We start from the raw sequence: 13,708 nt of genomic DNA, 5'->3' as shown, positions 1-13,708 counted from the left end.
TTGGTTAAAACTGATATGAATATACAAAAGGTAAAGTTTAGGTGCTGTGACTAGTCCAACATCATCACACGGGAAATCAACATGTTGCTTCTGAAAGTACATGTACCCTGAAAACAACCCTATTCAGCCGAATTATTGACAGGCGGCATCTTTTATCAGACATTATGGTAACTCTGATTGTACAATAAGGCTGAATTTTCATTAATATTAGTTAACACAATAGTTGACATGAACAAACATCGAACAACACTTTTACAGCATTTATTAATCTCGGTTAATGTTCATTTCTACATATAGGGATACATTTTGAATATTAAAAGTTGTATAAGTTAACATTAGTTGCAATGTGAACTAATACAAACACTGCACAATAGTATTTTGATAAATGAATATTACCCCAGATTAAATAAAGTTCATCATAGTAAATTGTTAGTTCATGATACCCAATGCATTTACTAATGTTAACAAATTCAAGCGACATTTTAGCATCAATTCAAATGTGATCACCTTTTTCTGTGGTGCTACTCACGTTGCACGTGCAACCTCAGAAACATGGGTTCTGGTCTTGAGGGAACTATGGAGTAATCACGTTGACATAAACAATGGTGAGCACGATTCAGAGGTTGCATTTTCACTCTGATAAATTTTTTTATTCAAAATCACGTACTGTTAGAGTCATTTGTCTGCATTTGTCGCAGAACATATTTCTTGGACGTTAATAAAGTATTGTATGTTCTTTAATTATGTGGGCGAGTATGTATGAATACTTTCCCAGACATAATTCATCCAGGAATGTGGTAATTATCCTGTGACCTGAATATGTGACATAATAACAACAATCACGAAAATTCACTTTGGTTTTGTTGAACAGTTGAAAAAAGCCGACTGACTCGCTGTTGTTCGCATTTTATAAATTCGGTGTTTTGAATGTGATGTCTCAGCAGCCCCTGTGGCATCCTGTGGATTGTACAGTGTCCAGTGGATACGCATTTCAGGATCTGGACTGTTGTAGTTGATCCGGGTATATCCAGATATTTCTCGCTTACTCTTATGAATACTGAGGATTCGGACACCCTACAAGCATAAAAGGCCAGCCTAATCTCATGAAATTTACGTGACTATGACAACATTTTTGTAATTAAAAATGTAAGTGCTGTATTACACACTTGGCTGCAGTTTTCCAGTGAATGTCTAGCTGTGGGTGCCAAAAAGCAATTGAAATGATGGTGTTATCAGGCAAGTTTTGAGGAGAATTTTAGATTGATGTTTTTCAGATTAACAATTTTTATTGATTCACATATTTGAACATAGAAAAACAAAACATATATACACAGAATCAATATTTAAACCCCACTATTACCCTTCCCCTTCCCAATCCCCAATCCCACCCTGGCCCCAACAACATCCCAGTGGTCGTAAATGATATATACCCACACACAAACAAATAAATAAATTAAATAAATAAATAAATAAATAATAATAACAATAAAATCACAAATCCATAAATGACATATATCTGCCCCATTTCTCCACGAACAAGTTAAACTTCCCCATTCTTCTAAATGACCCTTCTTCAAAGGCCGCCACCCTTACCAACTCCGAGCACCACTCCTGAAATGAGGGCACTCCAGCCAACCTCCAACCCCTTAAAAGTATCTGCCTGGCGATCATGACACTGGTTAAGACCCAACTCTTTATGTGTCTATTTTCAATACTGATGACCGCCCCATCGCCTAAAATACAGAGTCTGGGGCAAAATAATACCCGAGTGCCCAATACATCACACACCAAACTCTGAACCTTCAACCAAAACTCCTGGATCTTAACACACCCCCAAAAGACATGGGTTATGTCTCCATTCTCTGATTGGCATCGCCAGCAGGTGGGTGTCTTTAATCCACTCTGACCAACAGAAAGGGGACTTTATACATAATTTGGTGTTCAGCCATAAGATCGAGGCAACATTTAGATAAATATCCGAATTAAACACTCTGGACACTTTTGTCCATACCGAGTGCAAATGCGAGATAACGGGGTGTAATTTAACTTCTCCGGTTAGATTGATAGAAAGGCTTTGCAATGGCAAAATAGGGGCAAGAACTTCCTGTTCCGTACAAAACCAGGGAGGGGCTCTCTCAGGTGGAAGTGAGCCAAATGTCTGAGACCGAACGCATAATAATAAAACTAAATCTTGGGTAGGCCTAGCCCACCTTTGTCAATCAGCCTGTGTAACTTACTGAAATGTAATCTGGGATGTTTACCATTCCAAATGAAGGACTTCACTATTAGGGATGGACATTTTGGTCATTTTGTCTACTCGAGTACTCTGACTAATTACTCGAGTACTTGTCGAGTACTCGAGGTGCAATTACATGTTCATAACTGTATATATAATAACATGTCTGACAAACATCTATGGCTGCTGCATTGTGCCTTGTTGTTCCAGTGTATCGTCTATTCATTATTATAGGCCGTTATAAAATAATATGTTACAAAATGTACAAAAGATTCAAAACATAATGCATCATATTTTATCATTATGTGAAGATTCGCTGTCCAACTCTGAAAGAATGTGCCCAACGCATATCTGTCTGTTCTTCCTTCAGGTTACCGTAGTAATCTTAGTAAGCACACACCAGTTTTTTTTAGTAAGACACCATAACCATTGCGTTTTAATATGCATGTTAAGTTGTTCAGTTTGAAGACGCTGCATTGTGTTCCATTTAGCTGCGTTCCGTCTAGCCCTGTCTAGCTGTTTGAAACACTCGCCTGCTGTATATGCGTTGCTTCAGCGCATTGAGTCCACAGCCACACGCGCCTGGTGTGTGTGTGTGTCCCCAAGTGTTCGCTCTTGTGAGGAAAGCTGCGATGCTCTGTACTGTTGTTGCTGTGATTCATGAAGCATTCCATTCAAGTTCCATTCAACTCGGAGAGTCTGAATTTCCACCTTTCAACTGGCGGATCCGCCAAAGTCTACGGTAACTGCTCTGTACAATTGTGGTGAGAAGAATATCATCTCAGAATGCTGTTCTGAGATGCGGGTTGGCACTGTTTTGGCGGCACAAGGGGGACCTACACAATATTAGGCAGGTGGTTTTAATGTTGGCTTGGCTGATCAGTGTAAACAAAGACAGCACATTTATAAGAAATTGGAAGCTGATTTTGTACTGAACAGGAAGTTCTTGCCCCTATTTTGCCACTGCAAAGCCTTTCTATCAATCTAACGCTCCTTTTATACACTTATATTATATGCTATTCAGGTCAACAAGCAAAGTGTACATCAAGTAGGATCAGTGTCAATTATGAAAATATTTCCACCACTATACGTTTAAGTGAAATTTAGCAATGCTTAATAACTGCTAAGCTTATATGGCGATGTTCCAAAAGAGTAATTTAGAAGGGAAATAACTGCAAAAATGTGACCGACATAAGGAGGAATGAATACTTTCACCAAAAACGAACACACATAATGGGCGAGTATGGTATTATTTGTATCACAATAGGAGTAATTTTATATCAGGGGTTATGGGTTATGCCAATTTTTGCATAATTGAATGAATAAATGGAATAGTTCTAACTAATCCTTTAAATACTTGACAAATTAAAAGAACTCTCTCATTTGATCATTTTCTCTTTTTATTAGGAACTTGACTGATGCAAGCCAAAAGATAAGATTACTCATAATGGCAATAATATTCAACTGACTAAAATAATAACCAGAGACAGAATAATTAAAGTGGTTAAAAAACAAAAAGCAGAATTTCTTAAAGCGTACGTAAAAGCACTAAGAAATTTTGACCAATAGGTGGTGATGTCACCAAATTTACATTAGCATCCCAGTTACACATGCAAAGTTTCATATAAACACTTTAAAGCATTGCTGAGACAAAGCCTCAGATCCTTTCTGGCATTATGCTATCAAATACAATGATGCATTACATGAAAACAGTTCGGTCTTCCTAAAAGCTTTCAATAACTTTTTTGCTAGCATGATCTGAAGATGATCTGATACAAGTTTGCGAAAGATCCAATGAACGCTGAAGGAGGACTTTGAAAATGTAGACTTTCAATGATGTTCAAAATGACAAAGAAAGTACCACGCAAAATTGGTATCATTGTACTCTGCATAATCCAAGGAACCTAAAGAGACCAGTCTTATGACAATAACAAAAGTTAAAATAAGTATTTTTTTTTCACGCAATTTTCTCCCCTTTTTCTCCCCAATATGGAATGCCCAATCCCCAATGCGTTCTAAGCCCTCGTGGTGGCGTAGTGACTTGTAGTGACCTCAATCCGAGTGGTGGAAGAAGAATCTCAGTTGCCTCCGCGTCTGAGACCGTCAATCCGCGCATCTTATCACATGGCTTGTTGAGCGCGTTACCGTAGAGACATAGCGCTTGTGGAGGCGGCACGCCATTCTCCACGGCATCCACGCACAACTCACCACGCGCCCCACTGAGAGTGAGAATCACATTATAGCGACCACAAAAAGGTTACCCCATGTGACTCTACCCTCCCTAGCAACCAGGACAATTTGGTTGCTTTAGAGACCTGGCTGGAGTCACTCAGCACCCCCTGGATTCGAACTCGTGACTCCAGGGGTGGTAGTCAGTGTATTTACTCGCTGAGCTACCCAGGGCCCCTAGTTATAAGCATTTTTAAACATTTAATTATATGTCTTGACCACAAGGTGGTGATGACCCTAAACTTCTCTGGTACTTTCAGGGCATGGTGCCGATCTAATTTATTTGTAAAATACAACATTTTATGACAAAATTTAAAATACATACTACTCTATTAGCATACTGTTTTGACATACTATATAGTATGAAAGTATGGATAATCGGATGCAGTGTGAATTCCCCTAAAGAATATAAAGAGAGCAGACTCATGATTTTCGGCCAAACTTTTCAGAAGTAAAAAGCAAATATATAAAAATGTCATATCTCTTGACCAGTAGGTGGCACTGTACCAAAATACCTGTACAGGTATTCTCAGGGCATGCTTGTGATGACATTTACCAAGTTTCATTTCAGTACACCAAAGTGTTGCCAAGATATAGCTTCACGACATCTTTGGCGTGCTCAACGTTGAATATGTTGAAGGGTTATATATGAGAACGGTTTGTCCAATCAAAAAGCTTTTGATAGATTTTTGTTAGGATGATACACACAAAATTTCATGCAAATCGGACATACAGCATGGCCTAGGATGAGTTTGAATATGTACTTTTTCTGCAGAATGAAGTATCCAGTAAATTTCAGGGTACATAAACTTTTGGAAGAAACATGATGATTTCCCGTGTGATCATGTTGAAACTCACCACTATGATGCTAGAGTGCTTGGAGTGGTTGCCAGGGCATTGCTATGCAGTTGCTAGGGTGTTCTGTGTGGTTATTTACTAGCCCAAGTCAAAAGAGTCCACCCCAAAGTTAGCCTCTATGATATTTTGGTTGATACGGTCCCTCCTTCATTGGGAATTTTTTTTTTCTATGTAGGTAGAACATGACAAGGCAGCTCACTAGGTTTTGGAACAAAGCCCTTTTCTGTTTTATAACTGGTTCTCTGCCAGGAGGAAAGAGTTTCTAAGCTTCTTAAGGACACGCAGACCCTCGGAAACACTGGAGATCAGTCTAACAGGTGCCAAGAAGAGCAACAAAAACAGCAAAGAATCAAAATATCTCTGCTATCTTCCAAGAGCCAGCTAACGTACAATCTCAAGCATATTGAAAAACATGTTGTTTTGAATATTACCACCCTGTCAAACATTTCCAGAAAGACGGCGTTTAAATTTTAAAGATGCAAATTAAGTCATAAAAGGACAAGAACTGAACTTTAACCAGAGAAATGTTCAGACACATTTCTAAAACTGCCTTGCTAAGGTAACATGACAAAATGAAAAGTAAAAAAAAAGGATGCATAAAACTCTGAGGATGTGGCCCACTTCTGAGGGTTGACATCCTAAGCGGAGAAAGCAACAGGACAAAGAGTACCTAAAATAATTAGCAAAGTCTACAAGATGTTACATGATGTGCTAGGCCATAAAGACCAATTACTAGTGAGAAGTTCTGGGAACCTTTGCAAGTTGGAAACCATTGTCACCTGTGAAAGTATACTGGAAGGTATAATGGTGGGTCTGATAATGTTCTTTTCATTACCTAAAAACTCTGACATAATTAGAACAAAAATCAAGTACTTGAAATTGGATTAAATTACATTATGTTCAATTATACTCATAATTGGACATAAATGAACAGTTAATTTTTAATAGATTACATGATTACGTATTTACAAGGCAATGGCAGTAAATTGTTAATAATTTATTGATCATCTTAATCACTCTTTTTTTCAATCTTTTACATTGTTCATTCTAAATCAGCACACCACTGATATACGTTCAGTTAATCTTCAAGTGTTTTCGGAAGAGAGGGGGAGGGTTGTGTGTATTGCACTCAGAACAGAAAAATCGCTACTAGCCCGCCAGGTGAAGATGGAGCAGTCTACCTCAGCATTTAACCACTGGATCTATAAAGATATTTTCATTTTTAAGGAGACATGGGGCAAAAATGTAACTGTGTGTAACTGTGAATGATTTTACATCAAATCTAAAGAAGCATTTGGATGTATGTTTTTTTTTTTACTTTACATCGCAAATCTAACCAACTCAAACACATTTTTTTTCAATTATTACTTGAATTATCACTCTGTGTGTAATATAAACATGTGTCGCAATGTCTTTGGAAGGGTTTTGTCCATCAAACGCATCAAAATGCACAAATACATGTCATTTCATATTCAATTGGATTAGTGCCATAAAGTTACTTTTAGTTCTTAAATTGCTTTTGGAGTCAGCTTCACAAATGTATATGAATGCACTTATTTTGAGGCATTTTTGTGATGCTGATTCACAAATAAAACTGGCCTAATCTCATACTACATCTGGACGGTGTTTGTAAAATTACAAAATAGCATGACCACATTTGTGTTAACATGCTCCGGGAACTTGTCCATAATTTTAGAAACTCCAAAAAGAAATGCCTGTTAAACTCAAACATATTTGAGTCTGTCACTGATGGAGGGCCTAGACCTCTATCGCCATCACGGTGGAAAACATGAAAATATGAAAACGTCCTTCATAGTTTTACAATTGTGACCATTTTTCTGAATTTGTGTATCAAACGATTAAACCATTCATAATTAGGTTGAAAGTAATCCAAAAGTAATCAGATTAGATTACCCCAAAAATTTCATCTACAAGATTTCATTACTGATTGCATTTTTGGTCATGTAATTTTGATTACAATTCACAAGAAATCCATCAAGCACTGAAGCCATTAGAATAAAAAAATCAGGAAATAGGGCAGAGGTGGAGGCAGGTTTCTTCCTAAGGCACAGCCACAAAGTGTCAGGATAAAAAAGGGGATGAACCATGATGCAATCTTTTCACAGGGGCGTTTCAATGATCTAACTCATTGTACAATTCGATGACTTCACAGGGGCCTTTCTTTCCTGTCACTGATAGTTATTCTAGGAACAAAAACGGCTTGATTATAGTCATTCACACCACTTTAAAAAGATGAAACTTGGTTTCTGTGTATTCCAACAGTAATACAAAACAGTTTCTGGTTTCTACATGCAAGCTGAGTCACTGTTGAAAATTATTTATTTAGATTAAAGATGCAAGAGATGTAAAGATGCACTCAAAACATCATAGAGAATTTATTTTAAAGGAATATTCCAGGTCCAACACAAGTTAGTCTCAATCGACAGCATATATATAATATATATATATATATATATACACACACACGCAGTTGTGCTCAAAAGTTTGCATACCCTTGGAGAATTGGTAATATATGTACCATTTTTAAAGAAAACATGAGTGAGCAGGCAAAACACATTTCTTTTATTTCTTATGGGATTCATATTCAACTGTAGGTTATAACAGAATGGCACAATCATAAAACAAAACATGGCAACAAAGAAAAAAATTAAATGACCCCTGTTCAAAAGTCTGCATACCCTTAGTTCTTAATACTGTGTATTGCCCCCTTTAGCATCAATGACAGCGTGCAGTCTTTTGTAATAGTTGTCTATGAGGCCCCAAATTATCACAGGTGGTATAGCTGCCCATTCGTCTTGGCAAAATGCCTCCAGGTCATGCAAAGTCTTTGGTCGTCTTGCATGAACTGCACGTTTGAGATCTCCCCAGAGTGGCTCGATGATATTAAGGTCAGGAGACTGTGATGGCCACTCCAGAACCTTCACCTTTTTCTGCTGTAACCACTGGAGGGTCAACTTGGCCTTGTGCTTAGGGTCATTGTCATGCTGGAAAGTCCAAGAGCGTCATGCGCATCTTTTGTGCAGAAGAATGCAAATTGTCTGCCAGTATTTTCTGATAACATGCTGCATTCATCTTGCCATCAATTTTCACAAGATTCCCCGTGCCTTTAGAGCTCACACACCCCCAAAACATCAGTGAGCCACCACAATGCTTCACAGTGGGGATGGTATTCTTTTCACTATAGGCCTTGTTGACCCCTCTCCAAACAAAGCGCTTATGGTTGTGACCATAAAGCTCTATTTTGGTCTCGTCACTCCAAATTACAGTGTGCCAGAAGCTGAGAGGCGTGTCAAGGTGTTGTCGGGCATATTTTAACTAGGCTTTTTTGTGGCATTGGCACAGTAAAGGCTTCTTTCTGGCAACTCGACCATGCAGCTCATTTTTGTTCAAGTATCGTCGTATTGTGCTCCTTGAAACAACCACACCGTCTTTTTCCAGAGCAGCCTGTATTTCTCCTGAGGTTACCTGTGGGTTTTTCTTTGTATCCCGAACAATTTTTCTGGCAGTTGTGGCTGAAATCTTTCTTGGTCTACCTGACCTTGGCTTGGTATCAAGAGATCCCTGAATTTTCCACTTCTTAATAAGTGATTGAACAGTACTGACTGACATTTTCAAGGCTTTGGATATCTTTTTATATCCTTTTCCATCTTTATAAAGTTCTTTTCTCCTCCCCATGGCTCAGTATCTAGCCTGCTCAGTGCATCCACATGAGAGCTAACAAACTCATTGACTACTTATACACAGGCACTAATTGCAATTTAAAAAGCCACAGGTGTGGGAAATTAACCTTTAATTGCCATTTAAACCTGTGTGTGTCACCTTGTGTGTCTGTAACAAGGCCAAACATTCAAGGGTATGTAAACTTTTGATCAGGGCCATTCGGGTGATTTTTGTTATCATTATGATTTAAAAAGGAGCCAAACAACTATGTGATAATAAATGGCTTTATATGATCATTATCCTTAAATAAAAGTCTGTTTTTTTTTGCATGATCAGTCACATTTTCAAAATCAATGCCAAAATTTCACAATTTCTGCCAGGGTATGCAAACCTTTGAGCACAACTGTATGTATATGTATATATTAAATTGTGAAATTTTGGAATATATATATTTTGTGTGTGTGTATAATATATATATATTATATATATATATACACACACATACATATGTATACTGTATATACAGTATAAGATCAATCAATCTCTACAAGGATGTAACTTAATATTCACAATGTGTAAAAATATAAAAGTTGAAGATTTAGTCATTGAAAAGCCCATTCTGATCAACCATTTTTCTCAATATTGTCTTGATGGTTATGACCCAGACTGATAGCAACCACACTGCCCACGACATTGGCTGTTAAAATCACACAAGAGTGGATTGCACTCGTTTGATTACTCAAATGTTTAATTTACATCCCATAAGGCCAAAGTGTAATTTTTATTCTCCTTTACATAATATGTAAGCCTTATAGAGAAACTCAAAGAAAACATATGGAAAATACTGCAAGTCACTTCATGGCAATGCCAAATGCTGTGTTAGGCAAGCTCTAATATTATCTAATATAGACTAAACATCTGAAGTATTTTAAGATCCTTGAAAAGCTGAAAGACAAGAATCTGTCAGGTGCACTTTTCTCCTTATGCAACTCTGTTGGAAAATAAGCTACCAAACAGATAAGTAATCCTACCTGGGCAATGGAAATTGCAGAAATTCTCACATTACATTCGCCGAAAGGCCATGCCAGGTAGGGGTGGCATCAGGTGACAACAGCCTGTCAATCAAATTCAGAAGTAACAGTTTAACAAACTTTAAAAAACTAACACTGACACATAATAAATGAATCCACATAAAATTAAATATATTTACATGAAAATATTTGTTTCTTGAATTACTCAAAAACATGTCCAGGTCACATTTCACCTGAAAATCTAATAAAAACAATTAGACAATTAAGCACTAATCTTCAGCCTAATTTCTCACTAAAAAAATGTGTTCAGATGTTTTACTTTAGTTCTCTTTCTTTTAGCCAATTCATTTTTGTGAAAACTGTTGTTTCATGAATATTGCAAAAACACATTCAGGTCACATTTCATCACACACACAAAAAAGACAATAAAAGGCAAATTTTTGGCCTAATTTCTCCTTAGAGAAATAGAGAACTTATTTACTTTAGTTTTTTTATTTTAGTATTTTATTTTAGACAATACATTTTTTGAAAATATTTATGTTTAGTAAATCTTGCAAAAACATCTCCAAGTCACATTTCACCTTAAAATCAAAAGAAAAAGACAATTAAGCACATTTATGGCCTAATTTCTTATTACTTTAATGCATCCAGACTTTTATGTATGTTTTTTTTATATAATTCCCATTATTCTCAAAGGTGATTCTCTTATGATCCTCATTACTGTAGTACAGTCATTTTTTCCCCCCGATTAAAATCAGCATAAAGGCAATACAACTAATACTACCATGATGTATAAATAATTAATCATTTAATGTAAATAATATAGGCAATTTAGGTATCTTTTTTTCACAATTACAGTCATGACAACGACATTATTTTGCATTACAGAAATTACAGTTGAAGTCAGAAGTTTACATACACTTGAAGTCATTAAAACTAATTTTTTAACCACTCCACAGATCTAATATTAGCAAACTATAGTTTTGACAAGTCGTTTAGGACATCTACTTTGTGCATAATGAGTAATTTTTCCAACAATTGTTTACAGATAGATTGTTTCATTTTTAATTGACTATATCACAATTCCAGTGGGTCAGAAGTTTACATACACTAAGTTAACTGTGCCTTTGAGCAGCTTGGAAAATTCCAGAAAATGATGTCAAGCCTTTAGACAATTAGCTTCTGATAGGAGGTGTACTGAATTGGAGGTGTACCTGTGGATGAATTTTAAGGCCTACCTTCAAGCTCAGTGCCTCTTTGCTTGACATCATGGGAAAATCAAAAGAAATCAGCCAAGACCTCAGAAAAAAAAAATTGTGGACCTCCACAAGTCTGGTTCATCCTTGGGAGCAATTTTCAAATGCCCGAAGGTACCACATTTATCTGTACAAACAATAGTATGCAACTATAAACACCATGGGACCACGCAGCCATCATACCACTCAGGAAGGAGACGCATTCTGTCTCCTAGAGATGAACATAGTTTGGTGCGAAAAGTGCAAATAAATCCCAGAACAACAGCAAGGACCTTGTGAAGATGCTGGAGGAAACAGGTAGACAAGTATCTATATCCACAGTAAAACGAGTCCTATATCGACATAACCTGAAAGGCTGCTCAGTTAGGAAGAAGCCAGACTACAGTTTGCAAGTGCACATGGGGACAAAGATCTTAATTTTTGGAGAAACTTCCTCTGGTCTGATGAAACAAAAATGGAACTTTTTGGCCATAATGACCATTGTTATGTTTGGAGGAAAAAGGGTGAGGCTTGCAAGCTGAAGAACACCATCCCAACCGTGAAGCATGGGGGTGGCAGCATCATGATGTGGGGGTGCTTTGCTGCAGGAGGGACTGGTGCACTTCACAAAATAGATGGCATCATGAGGAAGTAAAATTATGTGGATATATTGAAGCAACATCTCAAGACATCAGCCATGAAGAAAGCTTGGTCGCAAATGGGTCTTCCAAATGGACAATGACCCCAAGCATACCTCCAAATTTGTGGCAAAATGGCTTAAGGACAACAAAGTCAAGGTATTGGAGTGGCCATCGCAAAGCCCTGACCTCAATTTGAAAATCTTTGGGCAGATCTGAAAAAGCATGTGCGAGCAAGGAGGCCTACAAACCTGACTCAGTTACACCAGTTCTGTCTGGAGGAATGGGCCAAAATTCCTTTTTGTGGAAGCTTGTGGAAGGCTACCCAAAACGTTTGACCCAAGTTAAACAATTTAAAGGCAATGCTACCAAATACTAACAAAGTGTATGTAAACTTCTGACCCACTGGGAATGTGATGAAAGAAATAAAAGCTGAAATAAATCACTTTCTCTACTATTATTCTGACATTTCATATTCTTAAAATAAAGTAGTGGTCCTAACTGACCTAAGACAGGGAATGTTTTCTACGATTAAATGTCAGGAATTGTGAAAAACTGAGTTTAAATGTATTTGGCTAAGGTGTATGTAAACTTCTGACTTCAACTGTATAAAAGTAATTGGAAGGGAAAATGTGCTCAATTGGCATGAACAATGTCACACTGCAACAAATCCTTATCGTTCTAAACACGTGCTTCATTTTCTTTACCGTAAAATACAGTTTGTTTTTTTCTTTTTTTTTTTTCAGACATGTTCTAGACAGGTTTTGAGATTTACCCAATCATACACTTAACATAAGAGAAACACCATACAAAAAATAAATTAAAAAAATACCACAACGATATGGTAAATTATGTAAACTGTAAATGTATATTAGCTCTATTTAGATAAATGTACATCAATATGGCTCTAGAAATACCAAACTGTTGAGCTTCATAAACGGATTCTTCTATCGTTGGATTAAAGACTTGTTTAATGATTAAGACCAGCTCTAGAATAAACACTAACATATCATTTACCTTCCTTAACAACTGCCGACAAGTTGCAAGACTCAATGTTGTTTTCTTTTTAAAGAGTCTTACATGTTGCCATATATTTAAATATCAGTCAGGACAGACAGGATGATTTTCATAAATTTTGGGTATTAAAGTTATGAGAATATGAGGGCAAATGTGCTATGTGTCATGAAATAATATCACAATGCAAAAAATCTAAATAATCATAAAAATAGGCTTAATTTTCTCTCAGCAGGTGAAGGCATTACATCATATCTGACTGCTCAAACATTCCTGTCTGGATTCCTATTCAAAGACATTGAGACTGCTGACAATCGTGCTACAAGATGAAGGTACATCCAAAAATTCAATTTTCTCATTATTTACTCACAGATCTCGTTCTCTACTACAAGTCCCGCCTCCCTAACCCACGTCGCTAATAGGATTGGCTTTACCGTTTCTTGCTAACATGTGAGAGGCTGTAGCCACACCCGGTTGTACGAAGTGCCAAAGCTTCATCAACTAGATGCGCATCATGCAGGATACCGGTAAATGAGGAAGACACCATCCTTATACCAACAGTTCTGTGCACGAAAATACAGGACAAAACGAGTCTCATATTGATTCAGGGACAGTGCATATTTTCAAGGCAAGCCTAAACATTAGTGTGTGTGTGTGGCAATTAGGCTAATTTGGTGATATGCTGATTCAGGCTGGCAGCCAAAAAAAGAAGGTGGACATTAGGAGCTACTTTACAAACAGTCAAAGTGTAAGTCTTAGTTGCTAATGACAACAATAATGGTAATA

General features: G+C 37.1%; 1 protein-coding gene across 1 annotated transcript in view; it reads right to left on the bottom strand.

Moving 5' to 3' along the window:
• LOC127430510 (protein Shroom3-like) overlaps nucleotides 1–13,469 on the bottom strand; it is a 43,347-nt gene extending 29,878 nt beyond the window's left edge. The window contains exon 1 of the mRNA XM_051680341.1: nucleotides 13,357–13,469. Within this exon, the coding sequence (XP_051536301.1) occupies nucleotides 13,357–13,469 (113 nt within the window). The remainder of the gene's footprint in view (nucleotides 1–13,356) is intronic.
• Nucleotides 13,470–13,708: the final 239 nt, after the last annotated feature.

The sequence above is a fragment of the Myxocyprinus asiaticus genome, chromosome 40 (genome assembly GCF_019703515.2).
Source record: "Myxocyprinus asiaticus isolate MX2 ecotype Aquarium Trade chromosome 40, UBuf_Myxa_2, whole genome shotgun sequence".
NCBI lineage: Eukaryota > Metazoa > Chordata > Actinopteri > Cypriniformes > Catostomidae > Myxocyprinus > Myxocyprinus asiaticus.
The sequence above is the reverse complement of the archived record's forward strand: the minus strand, read 5'-3'. Positions and strand labels throughout refer to the sequence as shown.